General features: G+C 40.3%; 1 protein-coding gene across 1 annotated transcript in view; it reads right to left on the bottom strand.

The window, feature by feature from the left end:
• Nucleotides 1-4,168: 4,168 nt before the first annotated feature.
• Nucleotides 4,169-26,729, bottom strand: part of LOC137156238 (putative neutral ceramidase C) — a 34,702-nt gene continuing 12,141 nt past the window's right edge. Inside the window, exons 9-20 of the mRNA XM_067552959.1 lie at nt 26,243-26,329; nt 20,912-21,016; nt 20,686-20,767; nt 19,926-20,041; nt 18,168-18,262; nt 17,276-17,315; nt 16,313-16,408; nt 16,027-16,122; nt 15,117-15,266; nt 13,919-13,978; nt 12,354-12,442; nt 4,169-4,634 (exon numbers count right to left, since the gene is read on the bottom strand). Coding sequence (XP_067409060.1) covers nt 4,445-4,634; nt 12,354-12,442; nt 13,919-13,978; nt 15,117-15,266; nt 16,027-16,122; nt 16,313-16,408; nt 17,276-17,315; nt 18,168-18,262; nt 19,926-20,041; nt 20,686-20,767; nt 20,912-21,016; nt 26,243-26,329 — 1,206 coding nt within the window. The 3' untranslated portion in view covers nt 4,169-4,444. The remainder of the gene's footprint in view (nt 4,635-12,353; nt 12,443-13,918; nt 13,979-15,116; nt 15,267-16,026; nt 16,123-16,312; nt 16,409-17,275; nt 17,316-18,167; nt 18,263-19,925; nt 20,042-20,685; nt 20,768-20,911; nt 21,017-26,242; nt 26,330-26,729) is intronic.

Raw genomic sequence — 26,729 nt, forward strand, 5'->3', positions numbered from 1 at the left:
TTTGAATATTTTAACCTGTACTGTTGAGAATTTGTGTTTTAATAGTTATAAAGCTTTAACTTTTTGCATTGCAATTTTACTGTCAGTGAATCACTATTGTCTGACCCCCGTCCCCCACATAACTTCCCCTAACTATAAAAGTTCTAATCAATTAAAAAAAAAATGCTTAACTCAATTTTGTCCAACTGTGAACATTTAAATAAACAGAAAAAAGTGCTTAAAATAAACATCAGTGTTATCCATCAGTTATAAACAAATAAAAATCACATTCTGCCCCAGATGCCAATAGCAGAAGTACCCAAAGAAGAGCTGTATGTCACTTAAAAGCTTGTCTCTCTCACCAACAGAAGCTGGTCCAATAAAAGATATTACCTCACCCACCTTGTCTCTCTAATAGCAGAAGTAGGTATTTCTAAATAAATAAATGCACCTTCCAGCTACCATCCATATGTCTGATCAGATTGTGTAATATCTAATTTGAATGATTAGTTATTGCATGGTAGGCAAGTTTTCTGCTTAATTTTCAGAATAAGCAACTGCTACTCACTATCGCAAATATACTCAAAGTCCCCTGTCTAATTATACACAATCCTGTAGGAAGGTAGACTGCATATTTTGAAAAACAGGGCGCTTCCCTATTTTGCAAAAGAATCAGAACAAAGCTTCAAAATAACTTCCCGTAACATAACGAATCCAAAAATTTCCATAGTCAGCGTTCTGTACAAAGCAACTGTCTTTTCATGAAATTAATCTGATGTTGTAAATCATAAGTACAAAGCTCCAGTGAAGTGTACAGTGCACTAGTATCCCAAAATAAAATATTAAAAACGACCCTGTTGTAATGTGTGTCACTAGGGCATCCTATTATACAGTCTTCCAAGTTCTGTTTCTTAACAAGTGAGCAATTCTTTTATTGTTGTTAGTTTTGGTTATATAAGGTTCTATGTTTAAAGAACTGTGTAAGCTGCAGAAGAGCTTGCTTTCTACCCAGGGGTGAAACCCTGGCCCCACTGAAGTGAATGGGAGTTTTTTCATTGATTTCAGTGGAATCAGGATTTCACCCTTGGTAGCTGATTGAAGTCAATTCTTTAGGCACAGTTGACTCCTGGGAACTGGGCATTAGTTTGGGGATGAGACTCCTGAAAGAAGGTATTGCTTGCATGATGGCCATGACCACCTCTGTTCCAGGGCTGGTTACATATTTGTAAATAAATCAAGTTACACTTAGAATATTCCCAGATTCTGTGTCACTGAATTCCCCTGGGAAGGCAACCTACAAGACCAGGACATCTGCTACCTCTTGGCAGCGGGTCAACAATACTCTGTGGTTTCTGTGAAAACACAAAATATTACTGGTTTGTGGGTTCCTTATTCAGAAAAGCATTTTTCTTGTAATGTTTTCATTTTATAAAAATAAGGTAGGATTTTCTTATACTTTAAAGCATAGTGGCGTTAACTCTTTGTTTTCTATGAGGAAACATGCAAGGTAATGTTTATCCAGCACCCTCTATTTCCTAAATCTGTATTAAAATTTCTTCGTACACCTTATGTGAGCGTAGGAGTGTCTGACACCTACTTGAAGATAGATTTTAAATGAAGAATTCCTTCTCTCCGACTTATTTTGATAAAGGCAGAATAATTTGGATAATGTGTCTATAGACCTCCTCAGATTGAATAAAAATGTATACATGTTGCTATATATTATATAAAATTTTAAGAATTGTTTAGATAATACTCTAAAAGAAGCTCTTAATGTACAACAGGAAAACAGAGAATAGTCATCTTAAATACATATATGTAGTCTGTAATTTGTGCTTTTTGCAATTAGGACAAATCCAAATCAGCAAACAAGTTTCAGTTTGCTACAAGATGATCTACTCCATCCTCGTGCACCTGGAGCCCTCAAGGGTCTTAGACACCTTTGAGCACTCCAAATTTTTTGAAATCCTGTCAGCTATTGGCTTTCACAACTTCATTCCCTCATGGCTCCCTTCCTGCCTCTCTGATGGTACCTTCAGTTTCTGGTTTGTTGGATCCTGGTCTCAGCTCTTCCTCTTCATTCACAGACATTTTACATGGCTCTGTTCTTGGCTCCCTTGTCTTCTGCCTCTATAAACTCTCTCTCTCTCTAGATTATTTTAGCCCCTTTCATGTCTTTGATTACTATGTCTATGCTGACCTTCATCTAGTCCTGCAGTTCATTTGTCTCTCCCACATCTCTTTGTGGATGTCCTGTCAGCTGCTTAAACTAAATATTCCTGAAGGCCATTCAAACAGTTGCCAAAAATCTTCCTTTCTTGTTGGTTTAATTATGTGTTCCCTATCTGAACTTTCTCCCTTCTTGACCCCATAAAATAGATATTTCTTTCCTTTTTTTTTTTTTTTTTGTTTGTTTAGATTCTGACAAAATGTAGCCCCACTCCACCTCTCATATCAATCATCTTATGGTGTCACTGACTGTCAGTTTTGCTTCACCAACATTGCCAGCCTGTTAGGCCACAAGAACGTTGAGGCTGTTTCCATGTCATCTTTCATGTGTGTTATCAACTCCCCAAAGAAATTTGTAAAGATGCCACCTTTATTCTTCTTCAGCTGTCTCTTTAAAACTCATTTTGGCTATGATGGCTACAGAAACTTGCCAGTTTAGGCAGGCTAGGCAGGTGGTGAGCTACACTGTGAACACTCTGTGCAAAAACATGCTTGATCTACTGTAATCTACTCCCCACAACACACATCTCCGTTTGTCTCATCCACCTGTTGTACTTATTTATTGTAAGCTCTTTGCAGATGATCATTCTACTATATGTTTGTACAATGCCTAACAAACTAGGGCCCTGATGGGAGGGCCTGTAAGAGCTGCTGCAATACTAATGAATAACAATAATAATCAGGCTTCCTTTGATTTGGTCGGACAGTCAGTTCAAAATACCTCTTTTTTGAACTGCACCTTAACTGACAAGTTTAGCCTACTAAAGTAAAACTGTTATTCCTTGCCAAATCAGACCTGCATACACCCCAGGGGGAGCCTGGGTGCAACTGGAGGACAGTACTGAGACTACATGGTATATTCAGCTGTTGAGAAGCTACATTTCTGGAAGATAATGTGGTAGTTCTTTAAAAAGTACGAGTGTTTTATTGTATATGATAATTTATTTAGGGTTATTGACCCTTGCTTCCTGCTTTAGAGGCCATTGGCTGGCTATTAAAAATTGGATTCTGTAAAAAATCTAGTCAAAACAAAAATCTCTTCCAAGTTCAGAGTACTGAATTATGGAATCACTAGGCCCGAGTCACATCTTATTTACACAGGTTTAAGGGTTTTACCCCACTGTAATTTCATTTATTTCAATGGAGTTAATCATGATTTGGAATGGTTTTAACTGAGAGAATTAAGCCTTCTATTTATCCATAAAAAATAATCCTACTGCTTTGGTACAGCCTCATCAAGAAGAAAATCACCAATCTCCTCGAGCTCTGTGATGAGGAAATATATCATACTGTTTCCCTCAGAGTCTCCCTTGAAATCAACTTTTCCAGTTGTTTGCAACATGTGATTGTGGATTAGGTTCATTTCCTTTTCTTTCTTTTTTTTTTTTTTTTTAATTAACTGTGAGTTTTGGAAGTTCTCTTTAATAACATGTGGTAGTGACCTGGGTTAAACCTTGTTATGGGTTGAGTTAAAACCTCATTCAAACTGTTGTGTGAACACACTCTTCTCTTAAAATAGTTGTAATGAACACTCAAGGGACAACACCTAAAACAAGGTCTAACAGAGTTCGCCCAGAAACTAGCACCATGTGGGAAGGGGATTCCACTGGATATTGTGACCAGGTGGGTGGGGGGAGGGAGGAAAAATACACAGAAATTAAAAGCATACGAAAAAGAGAAAGAGGAAGTAACAAAAAGCAAGCCAGCTAGTGCTTACAGCTTGGGGAACAGGATTTCAGCACAGCCACCCCTAAATATGAAAATATAACTATAGATGCTGAGGCTGGGAAAGATTCTGCTCATTCTGTTCAAGTGGGGGATTAACTATTGTCACAACAAGGTTTCATGCAGCTCATAACTGTATTATATGGACTGGATTGTCTGAAATAACCCACATTAGGAAACAGCTCTTTCTGAGTGCTATATATTGAACAAGGAATGAAAATTCAAGTGCAATCGATGACTTTAAAAAGATAGTGAATCATTTATTGGAGTGGGAGTTTACTGCAATGATAACAGGACTGGGTATGAGCAACCAGAATGGAACTACATCAGACCAGCCAAGGAGGACGGATTATCAAATAATAAAAACATGCCAAAGAACAAGAACTAGAATATGTAGCACTGAATTGCTGGTACTCTTAACAACAATTCCCAGCTATATATTTGTATAACATCAGTACCGTACACACAATTCCTGTGAAGCAACTTTTTTTTCCCCCTAAGGAGAAAGTAGCTACAGTTTTACAACTTGAAATGCTGAAGATATGCCATTGAATGGATAGAACTGAGCTGGCTTCAGAAATGGTTGAACTTTGTAGTGCCCACTGTATTGTATTCTGTAGAGCCCTGGTTCAGCAGTTTTTGGAATATGCCATTCTACTTTAGCCGTGCTGCAACCAAGTAACCCTTTGGTCCAGTAAAATCTAATGGAAAAAATAAACTACAGGTTAAAAAATATAATCCACTTTAATGTGTATTTTAATAATCCCTCTAAGATCTCTAATTGGCTGAACTAAACACATCTGAATGGCAAATCATTATGGAACAGAAAGATTTTTACTACAAGTTAAGTGTCATATCTGCTAAAATAATCACTCCAGCTCAATTTGTCCCAAGAGGATTTTATTTCTGTGATTTTATAATAACTTTGTTTTATTTTTGTTACTTTGTTAATAGCACAATGAACAGCACTGAAATACACCTGGGAACATTAAACAACAAATAAGTGGTTATTTCTGTAGATAAGAAATATTTCTGTCTAAGTAATTATATAGCTCCCATCACTGTATTAAATGAGCACCTCACAATATCATTATCATGCTTATTAAAAATTAATGAATTTACCCTCAACTCCCCTGTGAGATAAGAAAATATTATTCCCATTTAACAGAAGTGGAACTGAGATACAGATAGATCAAGTAAATTGTGAAAGGTCACACAAAATCTGTGGAAGAGCTGGAAATTGAACCTAACTTATCCACGTTCCAATCCTGTGTTAGAACCACATCCTTCCTCATATTTATTGTGCAATCACTAAAAATGTTCTCGGGAAACTGAATTGCCTTAGACCACTATAACTGGAGCCTGACATTTTACTATGGGCCAACTCTAGAACAGCCTTCACATGCTTCCGGGGCACCAAGAGTTGTTCTACTTCCTCCCCGCATATTGGGGCCACACGGTACAGCAGGTCACGCTTCAGGACGTAGTAGGGTCCTGGGCCCTTGGTCTTCCCCTCCACAGGAACGCCATCAATCTCTGCTATCTCCTCCCTCACATTCAGGTATAATGGGTTCTGGGCCTGGTCCTGTCCAAAATTCCCCTGTAGGGGTCCTAACTGACCTACCTCTAGGGGCCCAGCCTCACTTTCATCCCTGGGGTTGCCCCTACTAGTGCTGGGGACTGCCCCTGGGTCCTCACTAGTCTGAGTGGCCTCCTGGCTTCCCGAACGGGTTCGCCTACCAACCAGGGCAGCTTTCTGGTTTCCAGCCACTATTCGGGTTCCTAATCTTTTGTCCGCCCTCCTTTCCCTCTTGGACTTCTGGTGTCTTCTGGGAAGTGAAAATAGCTCCTGGCCAAATTCAGCAAACACAGGGGCAGCGCTGGTTGCCTGTGTCTCAGCCTCAGTCCGGGTTTTGCCGACGGCCTTGGCCTCTACAGAGGGGAGTAGATTCTCGAACCCGGGAAAATCCCTACCAACCAAGACCAGGTAGGGAAGCCTAGGGACAACCCCTGCTGTCACCTGGGTGGTCTTCCCCTGGATCTCAATCTGTACCGGGATTGAGGGGTAGAAATTTACCGTTCCATGCATGCAGGTTACCTCCGTGTGTTTGGCCCAGGTCAGCTGGTCTCACCCCACCAATTTTCCAGAGATCAACATGACCGCACTCCCAGAATCTACCAGGGCCGTGGTCGCAATGCCATTCATCTTTACTGGCCTCACATATCCATGGGGGGCCATAACAACCCCTACAGAGCTAATGAGACCACAGCACTCCCTGTGACCTCCCAGGTTGCACTGCATGGGCTCCTCCCAATTGGAGCACTGGGCTGCTATGTGACCCAGTTCCCCGCATTCATAGCACCGGTATTTTAGGCTAGCGGCCCCCCTCTGCCTTGGGCTGTTTGGTGGGGTCCCCCAACCCTCACCCCCCCGAGCTCCCAGGTCCCTTCCTGTCCTCGGGCTGTTCCCCAGCATCCTGGTGCCCGGTCTCTGTTCCCCTGGGTCTCCTGATAGTCCAGGAACCGGGGTTGGGGGCCGGCCTCCGTGCCCGACATGTCTTCTCCTAGGGGGTTGGGGACAATTCACGGGACACAAGCTGCGTCTCCACCAAGGCGACCAACTCATCGTAGGTAGAGAGGTCATTCTGTCCAACCCAGGCTCGGAGGTCCAATGGTAACCCCCACGTATATCGGTCCATCACCATGAGCTCCAACATCCTCTCGGTGCTGAGGGCCTCCGGATGCAGCCACTTCCGGGTCAGGTGGATTAGGTTGAACAGCTGCGATCGTGGTTCTGTCTTCCCTGTACCTCCACTCATGAAACCTCTGGGCTCGTACTGCTACCGTCACTCCGGACCTGGCCAGGATTTCGGCCCTCAGCTGGTGGGTAGTTTGCAGCAGTTTCTGCCGCCATATCATAATAGGCCTTCTGGGCCTCTCCTCCCAGGAAAGGGGCAAGAATACTGGCCCATTGATTTCGGGGCCAGGCCTCCTGTAGGGCTGTTCTTTCAAACGCCAGGAGGTATGCCCTACATCGTCCTCCCGGGTCATTTTTTGTAGGTAGTGGCTGGCCCGTCTTGGCCATCTTGGCCGCTGCCTGGCCCCACCAGGACTTTCAATTGGCCTACCACCTCCTGAAGTAGGGCTCGGTCCTGGGCAGCCTGGTTCATCAGCAGGCGGTTGGTCTCTTGCTGTATCCGTACAGCTTCCTGCTGGGCAGCTGCCTGGACCCAGGTAGCTTCCTGCTGGGCGGCTGTGGCTTGCACCAGGGCTTTGACCACGTCCTCCATCTTGGGAGTGGGGTGGGTTAGGACCGCCCTGATTTAAGTCCACTGCGTGATTATCCCATTTCTGACATCACGTGTGGCAAACAGCCAGCTCCACCCTAGTGGGTCTCACGCTCCTGTTGCTTGTAGTGGGCCAGGGCATCTTTAGTCCCTCCATCCTCCCTGGGGCTATGTGCTGCTGGCACTGTGTTCCCAACTGCAATTCTCTTCCCCTGGGCTAATTTCCCCCCCTCCTTCTGGCCTTCTGGCTTTTTGAGCTTGGTACCTTCCTCTGGTGTGCTCCTCCACAGAACTCTGCACTCGTCTGCTCCTCCACACAACTCAGCTCTCCTGCCCACAGCACAGCACAGCACAGCACAGCACAGCACAGCACAGCACAGCACAGCACAGTACCTCCTCCCAGCTCATGCCTGACTGTTTGGAGCATAGGGCTTTTATGAAGCACCTGGCTGGTCCTTAATTGGCCTCAGCTGCTCCTAATTGCCCCCTAATGGCTCTTAGCTAGTCAGCAGGGAACAGAGCCCTGAGCATTCTGAGGCTCACATACCTCCCTTCTTGCCCTGTCATCACAAGCCCTCCTGATGCTGCAGGAATTGAGATACTCCAGGGATTTATTCATTTCAGATTAGCTGGAGTCTCCCCTGCTAGTGGGTACCAAATGTTCATTAGTACTGAGAAAGACATGGTCCCCAAGATTGGACTTTTCCCAGTACCATTTGACTCTCCACCACCTTCTGAGTTTGGTAGGCTCTCCCTTAGGATGAGGAGTTCTCCAGCTCTCACACCTCAGCAGAGTTCCCCTACTGTTCAGCCAAGGGACTTTCATACTGATACTTTTGAGGGGAGAGAGAAGTTACATGCACGATGAGCTCATCCCTGCCTGCTCCCCACCCCCAACTTGGTTCAAGCACCAATGGATGCTATGTCTGATGCTTTATGGACTGCCTCAGTGGATCCTTGGGCTTCATATTGCCAGCAATTCTCTCAAGTGCTTAGTCTTTCTTGTGGGGACCACAGAAGAAAATATTTTCCAACTCCATCTGTTCCTCCTCCACTACCTCCTCCACTCCACAGGAATCATGCGGTGAGCAGGAGGCCAGGACAGATAAGGAGGTTACATCACAGATGAATATTTCCTCATCTTCTCCAGGTGAGGCAATTGATGCCTCCCTGACCTCCTCTGGTTGATGATTTCAGACTGTTCAAGGATTTAATGAAACAGTGCAGACACCTCACAGATCCCCACAGAGTAGACCAGAAAGTCAAGACATAAGCTCCTGGATATTCTTCAGTGGACACCCTCTGTTTGAGTTGCGCTGCCAGACAATGAGGCCTTGTTGGACCCTGCTATGACTGTTACCTGGGATTTTCTTGACCTAAAGCTTTTGATAACTTTACTCTTTTTGTGAGGCAGTGTCAGGAATAAATCAATGGAGATGCAGCATGTCTGTCTGCTACTTGGTTGACACAAACCGTTCAAAGTCAAGAGCTTTCACTTAGTCTATTAGTCTCCATCCGTCCCACAGGAATGCCTTTACTCAAAGCTTCTACTTTATTTAGTCTCAAGCAAATACAAACCACTCTCCTACTGCCCTCGCTATATCACACCATGTGTTGTGTTTTGTTTTGTACTTAGATTGTAATCTCTTTGGGGCAGGAATCATGTTTTTGTCCTGTTTGTACAGCACCTAGCAGAGTGGGATCCTGGTCCATGATTAGAGCTCCTCGGTGACAGTAATGCCAATAAACAATAATAATACACATCTACCCAGTGATCTGGTATCCTAAATTGTGTGGATGTCAGAAATATGTGCACGATGTCAGAATGTTTGATTAAACAGGACCCTTATGTTGAAATACCATAACTGGAATGTAATTGGGATCCAACTGGGAAAATGCTTCCCTTAAATATACATGGAGACCACAATGGTTTACAGCATCTTACCTCCTTAAAGTAAATATATAAACCCTATTGTGTTTATTCAAGTGCAGTGATGCAAAGAGTTTTCTACTTTCATTGCACTCTATGAAAGGCAACACAGCCTTCCACTAAGCCATACGTATGTAAAACAACACACTTGGCATCAGGCTTGTAAAAGTAAAATTCTCTCTCTCTTTCCTTTCAGTAGATATATTTAGGGAGGACATTGTCAGACTGGGATAGACCCAAAGTTTGAGCTCCTTTAACATTTTCTACTTCGAAGTTTCTTTAGAAAAAAAGGGTGTAATAGTTTCCAGTCTTTTCAATATTGTAACAGTATGTTAGTGAAGTTTCTCTTTCAAGTTCTTTGTGGTAGTTTTCACAGGAATTATATTAAATGTTTTAACCTTTGCTATTCAAGAAGAAGAGAAATTCCTTGTTTGTAGCATTACTTGCTTTTTGGAGTATTATTAGGCTGCTAAGCATAGACATACTGCACATTAATATTTCCAAGTAATGAAACACAACACTACCTTGATCTGAGCATATTACATTAGAAGGAAAATTTACAGAAATTGGGATTCTAATATACTGCAACAACACAAGAGGGCAACAGTTAACTTTCCTTACTCACCCATCCCCTATCTCTCCCCAAAATACGTAACTACACTGGAAAAGGCCAGAATAACATCTGGTAGAAAAGGGCATGTCTGTTTGTATTCCACAAACACAGGCATGATACCCATCTCCTAAAACGCCAAGCTTAGTGCTGTTATATATGCTACTAAAGTGTGTCAGAAACTCTCAGGAGACAGTGGATTTATTTCAGTGTCCTTTGTCTACCAGATCAGATTCAGAAGCAATTGGTTGCACTGAGGCAGAGAAAATTATGCACTCTCAGAAAGGAGCCATCATAAATTCAGAGAAATAGAATCTACTGATGCAAGTCTGTTACACTGGGAACGTTGTCTCTCCTTTTGTAGTGTAAGGTGTTTTTATTGGAATACCTCTAACATCACAGGGTCCTGAAATGGACCTTTTAGGGATCCATTCTTTTGCTGATATTTAGGAGACTGAGGTAAATAAAGTCATTGGTTTTTATTCAGATTAGGCAATAACTTCTTTGAACAAGGATCTGACAAATAACCCCTTTGCATTCTTGTATTTATATGTATCTTGACATTATTAACTCTACTGATTATAGCTCTCAAAAACCAGGTTGTCTATCGGGCTGGCAACCCTACCACACGTTTGATTTCTACTGCCCCCCCCCCTTTTTTTTTTTTTTTTTTTTAATGAAACCTCTCCATAAAGATGGACATAAATCAAAGCCACTAAATAGTTTCCCTGAAAATAAGTGTTGGTGGAAGTGTTTATATCCTCCTTTTATTTTTCAGCTATTAAGCAACTTGGTCCAGTGGATGGGGCACTAGCCTAGGAATTGGGTGCTATCGGGTCTAGTCCTGGCTCTGCCACTGACCTACTGAGTGACCTTGGGCAAGTCACTTCTCCAGTTGTAAAATGGGCATGATAAAACTTGCCTGTTTTTGCAAATCACTTTGAGATTTATGGATGAAAAGCTCCATATGAGAGCCAGGTAGTATTATCTCCATGGAATTTTCATACATTAAATAAAAATTGTTTAGAAAATGTAATAAAAATATTTTAACAAAAATGGGTTTTGTCAGATTGGTTCATACCACCATTTTCCTTAAGACGAAATAAGATTTAGTTGTACATTCTCTATTCTATGTGAAAGCCGTGCATAAGGTTGTACAAAATCACAAAGGCTGATTCTTTTAAAATGTCATTTTAAATATTTCTTTTCAACTCAGCTTGAGCCAAATGTCACTGAAATCACATACAACACACTTTCCCACACAGATCAGAGTATTCAAAAAACAAAAGTTTTGGCTTGAGCAGAGTTGGCTCTTGTTACATTTCTACTGTTGAAAAGGACATGGTAAAACCAAAATGGAGTGATTCCCACTGCCTAGCTCTGTATAGTGTGTTACTATTCTGCAGTGTACAGGGGGTGGTAAGGGGAATGTTAGAATATATCTCAGGCAGAAATTTACAATATCAAAAGCCCTACTTCTGTTGCCATATCTCAAGACTCCTCAGGCCCAATTGTTTATCATGTTATGGCCTGTTTGCATCACTTCACCAGATACAAAAAAGACTGTAAAGTTTGTGGATCTTGCCACTGGGAATTTCCGTGGCAAAAGAGGAATCCTAAAGTTGGCATAGGAATACTATGCAACCCCCCTCCACTTTACATTACCTGGTGCAGAGGCTATTGCCAGAGGGTAGGTGATGGGGCCAAAAACTTTATGATTCAAGATATGCCCAGTTGTAACAACATCCTCATATAGTTAAAGCAGCCCTGAGGTTGCTCTAATTTATGCCTTGGGCCACCTGGTCTACAGGCAGCCCCAGAACATGAGAACTGCAAAAGCTGCATAAAGTCACCCCTAAACCAGGTCCTGTGCAGAGAACAAAGAATTTTGGCTTTTTAATGAACCAACATCTTGCATCTCACTGGCTCTGGGCTTGCGGCAATCTTTTTAGTCAATATAAGTTACTTTACAAGTATTATACTGCAAAATGCAGTATTTAATAACAAATTATTAAAACAATGAACTGTATTCTGCAGAAGGAGGTATTTCTACCTATTGTTCTTACAGTAATTATCCATTTATCTCACATTCCACAATAGTTCTGTTGATAGTAATTGTGGGTAATTCATCCTGGTTATATAGCTTCTTTAAATACTAGAATCTGCCTCCTGATTATGAACACTAAAGGAAAGTTACAACCAGATAAGGAATCACATAGCAGAATGGTTCCAACTCTGATTCTGCCCCCCACCCTCCAACCTAAAAATAGGCTGCTTCACAGACCTTCTGCTGATCTTCAAAGGCAGGTCTAGGCTGTCATATGAGAATTTTACCAACACAGCCATAGCCCAAGTGTCCCCAAAGAGTGCAGGTACTCTTTTTTACAAGGGTAAGAATAAACTACATTGTGGTGCTGTGCTAGTCAGAATGTGTCTGGGCAATTAACACTTTTGCAGTGTTAGTGTACACCTTTTTGAGGAAAATCCAAAGAGTGTCAGAACCTGGTCCCTGGGGTTTTTATTAGCAGCTCACTGATTCCTTCATACTCAGTGGAATTTGTAAAATAGCTTCAGTCCTGAGGGAGTTACTCACCTAGTATCCCAGGAGGCGTCATTATACATTACATGCCAATTTCCTGAAATGTTCTCATATTTCTCTACGGTAAGGAAGGTTTGATGAGTCTGGAATAAAATGAATACAACTAGTCAGATAGTGAATGACCTAACATGTAAGCTTCTTAGTGCTTACTTTTAAATCGGAGATCAGGTGCTTTTTCTTTGTTTTAATTTTTTATTGGCAAAACATAACAAGACTAAGCTGTACATATAATGTAGGGTACATGTAAAGGACACACTCATTCCAAGTAGGCTGCAAAATATATGGTATTTAACATAGATTCCAACAAAAAATAACCAATATGACATGCCAGTTCTTTATTTTTAAAAACGTTACTATTTTAAATAAAAACTTAACAGTTTGAACTTACTTTGGCTCTGAGAATGGAAGCTTGGACTTGCATTAAATCGCACCAGAGTATAGAGAAAAGGTTTCTGCATGGCTCGTATGTGCAATTTTGACTCATGTGGTATGAAGAGGTTATGAATTATCTAAGACTGAACTCTGTGCAGTTTCCTATTCAGTGCTCAAAATCCACTTAATAACTGGACAAACTTCCAAGTTGGGACTTCACAATCAAAGAACTTCTGGTAATGTAAAGCTCCAAAAAAGGTGCTGAAATCAGTAACTCACATAAGTATGAACTGGGTGAACATGTTTTTGTATGCACTAATGGGGATATCCAATGAATATTTATTTACAGGGAGTTAGTAAATTATATTTAGAAGACTTTACCTATACCCTTGGTTGTGATGTATAAACATTCTAAAATGATATATTATTTTAATGTGCAGTATTCATCCTAGTGTAAGTGTATAGTTATAGAATGATAGTTTTAGTGTAATATGCAAGAATCTTTGTTTATAAACTTATAGTAGCTTATATCTGTCTTCAGTGACTCTTCCCTGCAGTTTACAACTAATTCAATTGGCCACAGAAATAATATAAAATAATAGAACTCAAATAATATTTCCTTCCTTGAGAGTTGTGTGTGTTTATTTGTTTCTAAGAGTATGTCTACACTTAAAACACTACAGCAGCACAGTGGCACTGCTATAGCTGGGCAGCTGTAGCACTTCAGTGTAGACACTACCTACGCCAAAGGGAGGGGCCATCCCATCGCTGTAGGTAATACACCTCCCCGAGAGGCGGTAGCTACGTCAATGCAAGAACTCTTCCGTCATCCTAATGCTTTCTACACAGGGTCTTAGGTCAGTTTAATTACGCCAATCAAGGGCGTGGATTTTCCACACCCCTGAGTGACATACTTATGCCAATCTAATTTTCTAATTTAGACCAGGCCTAACATCTATACCTCTTTTTCTCTTTCCATGTCTGACCTATTCAACCTATCTCCAGACCATTTGCTTTTTTTCTAATTTCCCTCTACTTCTCTACTTCCTTTGTTTTACTCTTTCTTTTCTCCTTCTTTCTTTAGAAAGGTGCATCTCAAAGTCCTCCATGCAAGCAAGCAAAACAATAATTAGACATTAACCATTGTGAACGAATAGAAAAAGCTAACATCATTTAATTATACTTACAGTGTTCTCAGCCGAATTCCTGGGGTTCGCAGCAACAAAAGTTACTTCAGCAACTTCTCCCTGAGGAAATGTTATAATTTATTTTGAGAGTAGACTTATGTTATATATTAAAATCAATCTTTTAAGACATCTTTATTAATGTCTGTATTATTTTAATTGTTGCTATTGGATTGAAGAGTTTATATAGTGAAGTCCACTATGTACAGTGCCTTAACATTCCACCTTTCCTGTCTGCAGGATGAATTCCATTATGTGAAATTAAATTCCTGTATTAAAAAAGAGAAAGGCAGGACAGGTGGGATTTTAAGGTTACTGGACTACATTGTAGCTGCTTCTCCACCTGCTTTTATTGCACCCAATTGCGCATGTAAGAGGACACTGCTCTTGTTCTGAATATCTTATTATCTAATTTTGCCAAGTATTTAAAATAATTAATCCTTGTGACATTTTTATCTGATTCAGATTCCAAAGCAGGTATATCAAAGGACAACCAGGTTTCTGCTTCACAACATTATAACACAACAGTTGCTACTTCATAGTGAATCCTCATTTTATGTATAGAAATAAAGATTTTCCTTCATGGAGAGATGGCAAAGGCTTCTTTTTTTTTATTCATTGATTTTAACTACATTCAGTATACAAACCTTGAAGGATAGGATATCTGCATCTATGTTATTGCTCTAAATTAAGGACAAATAACCTTCATATAAAAACACTGATGTGGTTATCCATTTCTGAGAAGCACATTCTTTTCTCAGTAATTCATTTATTTGTGAGTTTCAGATTCAAAGGGCATGTTTGATTTACTGCCATAAAGAATAAGGAAGAAAAAGAGCATTTTGAAATTCATGTCAGCTATATAAACATCTGAATACCTATTAAATTCTCATTTGTTTTTATTATAATTTTATTTCAGTTTCACTTTTTCTTGCAACCCATGCAAAGTTAAACTGAGTTGTTATCACAACCAGGCCTCAGACTACTTAATCTACATATCATGGGTCAGATTCTGCTCTTATATATCCTGATGTAAATCTATTAAAATTAATGAAGGCTTTTGATTTACATGAATGTAAGCTAAAGCACAACTTGGCCCTATGTCTCTCTAGAAACCCCACACTAATTAGGAGTATGGTTAAGAATCTGACAAGTATTCAGAATAGTAGTTAGTAAATGATATTTCCCCAAATAGTCTTACCACTCTGTATTGTGGTTGTACTTCCTGTAACACATCCCCAAAATTCTTATTGCTTGGTGTGACATCAGCAAGAACAATAGGTAACAAAGTCAATTTGGTTATATTGATGAATGGTGGCTCTGGACCATTTGGCAAATCCTGAACTGTATTCTAGAAAAAAGAGCATTTGTTTAACAAGCAGAAATACTGTTTGTCAATTCTACTACGGTACAATTGTGACAAAATGACATATACAGATGCAGTTGTATTTCACAAAATCCAAGAAGCCAAATGTGCCTTTTTATACTTTTTATACAATGACTATCATTGGCTGTAATGCCAAAAATAATAAAGTGAGCAAAAAAAAAAAAAAAGCACTGTGAGAGGGTCCTTGTTTATATGCTACTTTCAGCACCATTTCATTCTTGGATCTAATCTCCATGTGACTTTACACCAATTTGCAGCTCCTCAATTCTTGCTCTAGCTACCATCCTGTTCATCCCCAAGCAAAAGCTGTAACAATTTTAAGAGCTGATTTAACATACATACAGCTGCCCACGGATCAACAGGGTTGTTTTAGCAGCCAGGAATTGTCAGAATGCAGAGGCTTTTCCAGCTACACAGGACATCACCCTCCTGGCAAAGCCAAGAGCTAGGAGACACAGAGCTACTATGCTGCTTCTATACCACCTGGAAGTTCTGTTTACTGAAGGGAAATTCCCAGGGAGCTGGTTAGGCGGGTTTCTGGTGATTTTGCATTGCCAGAGCAATACAGGCAGTTAGATCAGAACAGAGAATCAGGGCCACAGCATTCAAAATAATAGGATGGAAAAATTATGTAAACCTCACTTCTAAGGAATACGTAGATATAAAAGTGTGTGCTGAATTCAAACTATCTTAGCAGCATATAGTATATAATTTGTTTGATTACCGTAGCAATAGCCCTGGCCAGTCCTCTGAACAATTGAATATAAGCAGAGAGTGTGTGTGGCCCATAAATGGTGGATGCTGCCTCATATCGTTGAACCTACAAAAGAGATGAAAAGATCTCTGCATTTTTTTCACAGATGTTGTTGTTGCTGTTTTCACTTCTTTGTGATAAAGAAAAATTATTCCACAAGCTTATAAACACCCACCAACTATCACTGAAAAGTAAAAACACAGGATAAAAATGTTCTGTGAACATCTTTGTCCTGTATAAGAGCTATTTTGTTTACCTGGTATTCTTCATAGGTAGTAACGTAATGAGTATAAACATTGCACAAGCCTGCAATTACAACGTTCATTCCCTGGGTCCCATAGGATTCAAATTCCTAAGATGGGTACAAATACATAATTACTTTAATAAATATTAAACATACAATTATATACATCTCATGTCATATCGTTTATCTAGTGTTGTTGTAACAATGTTGGTTCCAGAAAAAGTTATTAACTTTTTTCTGGTGAGTAAAAAGATGAATAGAAATAATGTTCAGTATAATGGATGGATAAGGTTATGATTGTCACACTGTTTCCAATCATTCTCATGGTGGCACCACACCAATAGAGTTAATGGGTGAAATCTTGGCTCCACTTAAGTCAATGGCAAAATTCCCATTAATTTCAGTGGTGCCAGGATTTCACCACTGTTTGTTTGGGTGGCCTTGTTTATTGACATCTTGGGAGGCAGGGTTTGCTGATGGATGGATAGATATCAGATACACAACTAGATTTAAAAAAAAAAAAACTTTGCAATAAAATATGAGACCAAATGTATGTGTATACTGGAGCTGGAGGTGGAAGTTCCTGCTTGAGGAGACACATCTATGCTAGCTCAATCAGATCTAGCATGCTAAACACAGAAAAGTAGCTACCGTGTTGCTAGCGGCAGGAAGGGCCACCCCCCTGAGTACAATCCCATCTGAAACTCTAGGTAAATACTCGGGCAGTTAGCCCATTCCACTGCTCATGCTGCTGCAGCTACGTTTCTATTTTTTGCACACTAGCTCAATCGAAGCTTGAGCAGCTACATCTACTCAAGCAGGAAATTACACCTTCCAAGGGACATCCCCACCACCCCGCCCAAGGAATAATATCAGTAGGAGGCAAGAGAAAGATAACAGACTCAAGCAAACAAAGGTTCTATAGACTCTGCTGTCTAGAAAAGTTCTCTTCAAGTTTTTAAGCTAGTAACTTACTCTTTTAACAGCGTCTCGTAGTCTCCGTCCAGACATTGTCCTGTGAGGCATTATGATAGTAATGTTAAACTCCAGTCATGCAAAGAAAATGGGATATACTGAAGTGCAAGGTGACTTTGAATCACTGATGGACGAGCACCAGTAGGTATGGTTTGGATCACACAAAGCTCCCAAAACCTGGATGACTCAGCTGAATCTCACCTGAATTACCTGAATATTTACAGCCAGTACAAGAACCCTCTCCTTTAGAAGAGTTTGGCATTTAGAAATCTCTATCACTATGTGAAAAAGTGGAAAGAAGACTATAAATAATTTATCAGCCATATGCGATGTAACACAGGTACTGGCTGAGGTCTAGCTGTTTCCTCATTTTGTCCATTGAATTGAAGTACCCAGCAATTCTTCATATTGGTATTAGCTGGTTTACCCCATGTTGAAACTGATAGGTGTGAAAATGCCCTCCATTTAAATGTTTTAATATAATATTTGACCTTAATGAAATGTTTTGATATTACAGAAATGAAATGAGAAAGTCAAAATTATTTGTTTAGACTTTTCTCCACAGAAAATTTTGTCAAAAATTTTGTCGTATCACCATGAAACATTCTGATTTCAATGATACTGCATTTTCAGACGGAAAAATGGTTCTGTGGGGAAAAAATTGATCAGCTATAGTAATGGGAAGCTAATTCCAATCTCACCTCCAGATCAGCAACTGCTGGTTTATAAATAGGGAAGAGGGAATTCTCATATATCCAATTAAAGACTGTATATATATATTCACACATATATAAAAATTCACCTGCATTAGAACATTAGAATGAGCATTGACATACAGTGGCTGCATATCACATTGTACCAGTGAAAAGGTTGTTTCTGGCATAATACATACGTAAGCTCTCCTGGAAAAGCAGCTATTACCAAGGACCCAATAGTAGCAAGTTGAACATCAACTATTTGAGGGTGCCATAAGTAAGGCAATGAAAGCTTAACAAAAGGGAAAAAAAAGAAATATAGAGTTACATTTCTATAAGCTTCACTACAATCCTGGTTTTTTTCTTTCCTATTCATAAGATTAGTGATGCAAATAACATTTATTTTTATAACACATTTGCAGTGGCAATGGGAAATTAATGTTTTGTCTCACTTTATCTCTTATACCATCCATGCATTAAGTCATTCAACCAGAACTATATTAATTAGGGATGGAAGAAACCGATTGTGTCTGTCTCCATGCCAATGCAACACTGTTCCTCATACTATGTTCTTAAATGATTTCTTCTGTTCAGTTCAAAATGACTGAAGCAATGGGTTTTCTTTCCCTTCCCTTGGGACATTATTCCACAGTTTCCCAGATGTCACCATTAAAAATGATTTGACCCCCTAAGTTTTCCTCTGTTTAACACTTCATCCCATTACTCCTGATTTACATATTTGACCTATTTTAAATAATTCCTCTCTTTCACATACTTGTAGGCAGCTGTCATATCACTCCTCGGTCAGCATTTGGCTGCTCTATAGTTAGTTCTTTTACATTTTGCCCCTTGGATCCATGCCTCCATGGATTTAATCACTTTGTTAATATCTTTCTGGCAGTGAAGTGCCTGGAAGTGAATGAAACATTCTTGGTGCAGGCTAACAAGCACTGGAGAGAAAGGAGCTATCAGCACTCTGATACCTAGGAACATGCTAGGTACATGATGCCTAGGAACTTGCAGCTCAAAAAACTATTGCTTACTAAAACCCCACCAAATAAATATTTCAAGCTCATGGGTAAAATTTTCAAAAGCACCTAAGTGACTTAGGCTTTCAATAAGACTTTGGCTCCTAGATACCTAAATCTCTTTGAAAATGGGATTAAGTCTCCTAAATTACTCAGGAACTTTTGAAATCTTTCCCCATCTTTAATTTGATGTCCATTCTCATTCCATCTCTAAGACTCCTTCCTTGTCATTACAGTACAGAGGGACTCATTTTAGATTGAATTTTCCAGTTTACATTTTTCAGAACAAATTCCATATTGTTATTTTCTATCCATATTTCTAATTGGAGCTACAACATATATTTATATCATTAAGTATTCCAGAAATTTGGTATACTAGTCAAGCCAGAAGGTTTGAAATTCTAATGTCACTGTCCTTTTAGTCCAAAATTTCTCATCGGACATTTCCACAAGTCAAAAACTCTTCTACCATAAAATTATATAATTTGGCAGGTAACCAAAGGTCTAACTGACCTTTATAGCATCACAGTAGTAATCTTTATTTAAGGGCAAACATTTCTGAACATTTTCTGCACTGTATATTATCACAAAGGCACTCTTTGTGAGGCGGGCATGTCTTTTCCTCCTTTTAAAACTTCTATAACAAGCATATATTGAAAAACATGCTTCTTTTTTTATTAGACTCCCCATATCTTTTACTGCTTTTTCAGAATATTGATAAGCATAGATTTATGTTCCTTTTTCATGTCTTTTAAGGTAAGATTTCCTTTGAAATATGAGTGTCATACAACCATTCACGTCCTTTACTTCTGCATCATTAGTTTAATTATGGTGGGAATTTAAATGGATATCTTTCATCTTGGCAGGAAAATCCAGCATAGTTGAGTGATAGCTGTGCTCACAATGATATACACCAACACACTCTACCTCTCCAGAATTTAAAAGAATTGGCTTTGGTTTGTGGCACTCTTTTGTTTCATTGGATGGCTCTCCAAGCAGCTGGTTATGAACAATTTCCCAGAATGGCTCCCCCTCTAGTGAACCTGTAAGTAGAAACCTCTTTTAATACAATTTCTTCAGTTTTTCTCAGCGTATATTTGACAAAGTCTAATTCCTCACCTGCATTTTCTAAAAGCATCTATGTATCTAGGCAGGGATTTTCAGGGGAGTTTAGGAGATTTGAATCCATTCATTTTAAAATGGGATTTAGGGCACCTAATTCTCGTAGGTTCCTTTAAAAATCTCAGTTCTTACCAATCAGTATTTTTAACATGGCTGTGACTGTAGTAACTGAGTAGAGAACAAGAATTACACAGATAGAAAGGACCGTCCTCCTCACTAGATCTGGAACTAATAGCAAGAAGGAGCAAATAAAGAGAGGTTTTAAAAATATAAAATAAAGGCACTAACAATAGTTAGGTAGAGGGGCAATTAGAGATAGGTTTGTAAATAAAGAATGAACTAACAAGACTTGTTCCAATCCACACCTGCACCACTTTCCTTATACATTGTATCCCTATCACCCACTCTTCATCTGCTTTATATTTTAAGAGTGTAAGCTAATTGAGGCAGGGACTGTGTCTTCCTGTGTTTGCACAGTTCCATGTGAACATGACTGAGGGCACTACTGCCATTTAAATAATAATCCTCAGTGAATGAGGTCTGCAGACTTTGTTCTCCTACTTACCTTGTGTGAAATTGAAGAATCCCACTCCATCAATAGTACCGGCTGCAAAGCTGTAGCCCAAGGCTGGTTTACATGTTTTAACCTTCATAAAAGTATTTTAAAATTAGATTACATACAGCACATCATACAACACATCAGACAGCATATCATAAAACCATAACAATTCTGCCGTGAATATTCTAATGAGTATTCCCTAGCTGCAGCCCAGGGAATTCCCAGTACTTACTGAATGAGTGGCATTGAGCCGAACAGTGACATTAGTCATATTCACCCACTGGTGAGCTGAATGGAGAGGTCCTGTCACCTCCTGGGAAGCAAGGGTATACAATTCCTAAAACACAGACACGTATCATATTGATTAACACTGGATGCAAAAATGAAACAATATATTTTAATGAAAGAGCACCGCAAAGAACCTGCTAAAAACCGATGCAAGACAAATATGAACCATTTTAATACAATCGCAGCTCTCTTTGGAGAAGGTGGAAGCCATTAGTCCTTCAGGTAAAAGAAATGATGTGTCAAAATCTTTGAGAACATATCCTTGTGGTGTGAGTCAGTTACAGATACTCGGGCTTTATTAGTCAAGTCCTTCCCAAGCCGTCAGACATCGCTTAGGGCATGAACAATGCTCCACCCTCCCTATCTATCTGGGGCCTCTCTTTGCACATCCTCTGTATTGTTAAGTTTTCTCTCTCTGAGTAGTATTCGACAGAGCGATTCCTTCCGTGGGACCCTTTTGTGTGTTCATTTCTTTTCAACTAAAATATTAATTTTATTCTGCTGAGATCACAGCTATTACTTTCAAGTCTTTTTGCTTCTCTAGGATCTCTCAGCATCATCAGGCTTTCTCTGACCTGTAAGCGGAGGTTCCATCAGTTTCTTTGCCTATAAGCAGGAACCAGATGGTCACTCAGACCAGCCTCACTTTCCTCGTCCATGAATGAGTAACACAAAAGGGTATCAGACAGCAACTGGTCCAAAAATAAATCAACTAGAGCTGGAGTTCTCCAATTTTTCTACAGTGTGGGCCATATCTCAATAGAGAAAGAGAGAGTTCTTGAGAACCACCTCCCCTTTTTTTTCCCAGTTGTAGAGACCATCTCTTTTCCCATTCCTCAGCACATAACACCTCTGTGGCAACTATGGCTATTGCTTACATGGAAGAATAATATTGGGAAATTATAGAATATATTTGTATTCTGTCTTGAATGGCATTGAGCAGTGGAAATAAGGAGGAAAATTAGCACCATGTGTGCAACAAATTCTCCGTGGACCTTCAGCAGTCCACAAATCCAGTACCTCTGAATTACCGTATCAAAATTAAATTAGGCTTTGAACATCAGATAGGGAGTAGAGAAAGATTATACAAAATGAAACAAGTTGTACAGCTCACTCAAGTACCTAGCAAAGCTCTTGTAAAGATAATCTATAATATTAGTAACAAAAAGGAATGACTAAACTTAAAGAACAGCAGTTGCCTCATCAAATTTTATAGAAGAAATATCTTTGTTTTGCTCATCTTAACACCAAGCTGAACGACCCTCTCCTTGGCGGAAACTTGCCAACACCTTTACCAATTCCTCAGTTCTAGTTTGATAATTAGACATTCACAATTCAAAAATATGATTTCCTTTTTTTTAAATTCAGAATTCATTTATAACTGTTAATTAAAAGGTATCTTCCATAATGAATGATTTTCATAGTTCACAGAACTAGCACATACCAAGTATAATAGAAGTTACACAGATTTGGTAACATTTTATGTGAAGTATCATTTTACTATGATATGTATACATTGAAATCCAAAAGTAACACCACCCACCATAGTTATATATGGTAAAGATCATTTCCTTCTAAATGAGATACACATGCAAGTTCCTAATGTACAATTAGACTAGAATATTCACTAACCTACAAATCACTGTCATTTTAGAGCAATTCTATTGCAAACACTCAAAATGGCAATTAAAAAGAAAACTGCTATAATCAAGCCTACTGTTGTCATTCATTTATTGAATCTGTTCCAGTTCCTGCAAGCTGCTGACACTGAAATCACCAAGTGCAAGGGTACTGCACTTCCTCCTCTGCTGCACTTGACAAACCTTAGAATATGTAGTACAGTACGAATAAAGTAGGATCCATTGAGGTTAGAAGAAAAGCTTTCTTGGGTAGCTCCTTCAGGAAAGAACAGCATTTTAGGCATGCCTAGCTATGAAGTGGAGAAAAGCCTATATTTATTGTGGTTTGACATATTACAGTGCACAGCATGGTTCTCATCTATATATTCTATTCTATATAAATTCTTATACCACTCCCATCATCTAGTGTCATGGTGCAGCCTCTGTCTTGTCTGGGCCTTTGAGCATTACTGTGATTCTTCCCAGGGGCACCCAGGGCTCTGAGGCACATTGCTGCCACCTGCCCTTAGAATGAGGAAGCTTTGTCTCTGCCTGCCACGAGTCAGCGCTCAGACTCCACTGGCTACAGGCAACCCAAGCACCCCCTCTAGGTCTACACAGACCCCACTCACTCACTCACTACAGGTTATGGTGAGGCACTCTCCAAATGCCCGAGCATCTCCCTGGAACATGGAGCCCCTGTTCCACTGGGCATTCCCAGTATTCACAGAGCAGCTGTTCCCAGAGGAACGGTATGTCCCAGCTTACCAGTTACACCTCAGGTCACTGTTCTACGTAATACACAGCACTTAGATAAGTGTATAGTGAAAGCAAGTAAAAGTTTATTTAACAAAGCACAGAGATTCAAGGGAGAGCAAGAAGTGGTATTGGAAATAGCTGGTTACATATAAAATAAAACCATAGCACAGATTCTAAAACCTAGGCTTAATTAACAAGATACTCTTATGTCCAATCAATAAGGGTAAGATTTTGTCATGGTTATCTGTAGAAAAAGTTATGGACAGATCACAGGCAATAAACAAAAATTCATGGGAGCCTGTGACCTCTCTGTGACTTTTACTAAAAATAACCAAGGGGAGAGGGGATAGATGACAGCTGAAGCCCCGCCGCAGGGGGTAGGAGGGATTGACAGCCAGAACCTCACCACCAGGGAGGGGGCACAGCTCTGCAGCCCGGTGCAAAGCCCCAGTCCTGGGGGCATAACTCTGGCCCCAGTCACAGGTGGTGATGGGGGAAGACACAGCCGAAGTCACAGCCGAAGCCGTGGGGGGAGCACGCAGTCCTGGCTACAGCCACAGGCAAGGAAGACACACTGCTCTGGCCTCGGCTGCAGCCGCTGGTGTGGGTCTCACCAGCCACTGACAGCTGAAACCAAAGAAGTCATGGAATCTGTGACTCCCCTGACCTCTGTGACTAAATCATATCCTTCCTAATAAAGTATTGCTCACGCACGCTTTTCAGCCAAGCAGGCTGTGATTTCTTTTTTAGGAGACAAGACACACTCTCAGCTTGTCCCCTAGATGAAGGATTCCAGGTGTCTCTTGGTAGGTACCCTTAGATATATCAGAACAATCCACTGTTCTGATTCATAAACAGGATCTCCCCCTCCCCACTGGTTGTTCTTTTCCTTTGGCTTTCCTCTCCTGTCAATATCATAATCTTTTGATTATCCCTCAGGCTCAATATGCAAATTAGCATGCACTGTGAAGCAGATAATACCCACTACACAATTACCAGACAGGTGGATAAGTGCCTGTTACCACCTGCCTGAAAAGAACACTGGTTACCAGCCTCAAGAACATACTTTTCAGTACAGACACATACCTTCCTACACAATATATACATGCATCCTTTTTGCAGTGATTGTGATGACTAGTGAACTACTATTTCTTTCTACTCTTTAGTGAATTATTACGCAGATTTCTGTCCCAAGGGATACTTGTACAACCCTGTGCAAACTCCTGTGCTCTCTGCAAGTTGGCACCAAGAGGTTCTCGGGTCACAGCTACCACAATGCAACTAACAAACAATAATAACAACACTGTAATTCCTATAGGGAAAGGTTTGCCTCTACCAGCTGATGTTACAATAATCATAATAATAATGTATGTAACGTGTGGGGAAAGGTAAACCTTTTGGTTCTGTTCCCTAGCCTGCTGTGGTTTTGTTCAACATCTTTATTAATGATCTGGAGGATGGGGTAGATTGCACCCTCAGCAAGTTTGCGGACGACACTAAGCTGGGGGGAGTGGTAGATACCCTGCAAGGTAGGGATAGGATACAGAGTGACCTAAACAAATTGGAGGATTGGGCCAAAAGAAATCTAATGAGGTTCAACAAAGAAAAGTGCAGAGTCCTCCACTTAGGAAGGAAGAATCCCATGCACAGCTATAGACTGGGGACCGACGAGCTGGGCAGCAGCTCAGCAGAAAAGGACCTGGGGGTAACAGTGGATAAAAAGCTGGATATGAGTCAGCAGTGCACTCTGGTTGTCAAGAAGGCTAATAGCATATTGGGCTGCATTAGGAGGGGCATTGCCAGCAGGTCACGGGAAGTGATTATTCCCCTCTATTCGGCATTGGTGAGGCCGCATTTAGAATATTGTGTCCAGTTTTGGGCCCCCCACTACAAAAAGGATGTGGACAAGTTGGAGAGAGTCCAGCGGAGGGCAACAAAAATGATTAGGGGGGCTGGAGCACAGGACTTATGAGGAGAGGCTGAGGGAACTGGGCTTGTTTAGTCTGCAAAAGAGAAGAATGAGGGGGGATTTGATAGCGGCCTTCAACTACCTGAAAGGGGGTTCCAGGGAGGATGGGACTAGGCTGTTCTCGGTGGTGGCAGATGACAGAACAAGGAGCAACGGTCTCAAGTTGCAGGGGGAGGTCTAGGTTGGACATTAGGAAAAAGTTTTTCACTAGGAGGGTGGTGAAGCACTGGAATGGGTTACTTAGGGAGGTGGTGGAATCTCCATCCTTAGAGGTTTTTAAGGTGAGGCTTGACAAAGCCCTGGCTGGGATGATATAGCTGAGGTTAGTCCTGCTTTGAGCAGGGGGTTGGACTAGATGACCTCCTGAGGTCCCTTCCAACTCTAATATTCTATGATTCTATGATACTTATGATGACATATGTGCCCAATTGCCAGATTTTGGAAGAGTTTTGCCAGAAATGATATTCCAGATAAACTGGGATTCTGGGGAACCTGAGGCACTGAAGGGCTATGTGAAAGTGTCATGTGTACCTTCTTGTGAGTTTGGGGACTTAGATCTTTACAAACATTAGCTACTTAACTGTCACACCTCACCTGTGTGGTGGGTAAGTATCGTCCACATTCTACAGGAATGTTACAATGAGGAACAGAGGCGCTAAGATCAAAAGACAACATTTTCAAACTTTGGTGCCTAAAATTAGACACCTAAATAAGTGTGACTGCTTTGAAAATCAGACGGCTTTTACTTAGGCACACAAGTATGGATCTAAATGCATAGCTTTAGGCCTACAACCTTGGCACACATGTTTTGAGAATATCTCTATGAAAAATACATTTCAGAAGCTCACTTGTTAAAAAGAAAATGTTTACTGACTTTTCTAATAAATGCATTTGAATGCACAAGTAAAAAGAGTCCAGTTTAACTTACCTTTGCTTTCAAATAGAGATTTTGTCCTATAATTTTTGTACTGTCAAACATATCAGTGCCAGGACCTGCAGCCATGCACATTTTAGCCTGTTAAGGATATTTTTAAAGCAAATAATTAAAATATGTAAATGGATAAGACATCCTTCTAGCAATATAAAGTTTTTATTGTGCACTTTCATGCAGAAATATTTGCTTCTAATAAATAAAGTGATAATCCATGCACCGGGGGCTGTCTCAAACTGGGACTAAATTCTGTGGCAAGATCTATAGCTTCTGAGCACACCAGAGCTGAATTTCATGGAAGATTGGAACCTCTTGGCCACTTGCAGTAAGTTCAGAAATGAAGGCTTTTGCTCTCAGTACAGTATCCTCTGTGTTATTTTCTGTAACGTTATACTGATTTTATGCTGTACACAAACTTCCCACAGATTTTGTATTACAGTCCAGCTGCATATTGAAATTCATAATCTGCCTTCCAGTTTCCCAC

The sequence above is a fragment of the Emydura macquarii genome, unplaced genomic scaffold, assembly GCF_026122565.2.
Source record: "Emydura macquarii macquarii isolate MOO-44397 ecotype Brisbane River unplaced genomic scaffold, CSIRO-AGI_Emac_v2 contig_1390, whole genome shotgun sequence".
Classification (NCBI taxonomy): Eukaryota; Metazoa; Chordata; order Testudines; family Chelidae; genus Emydura; species Emydura macquarii.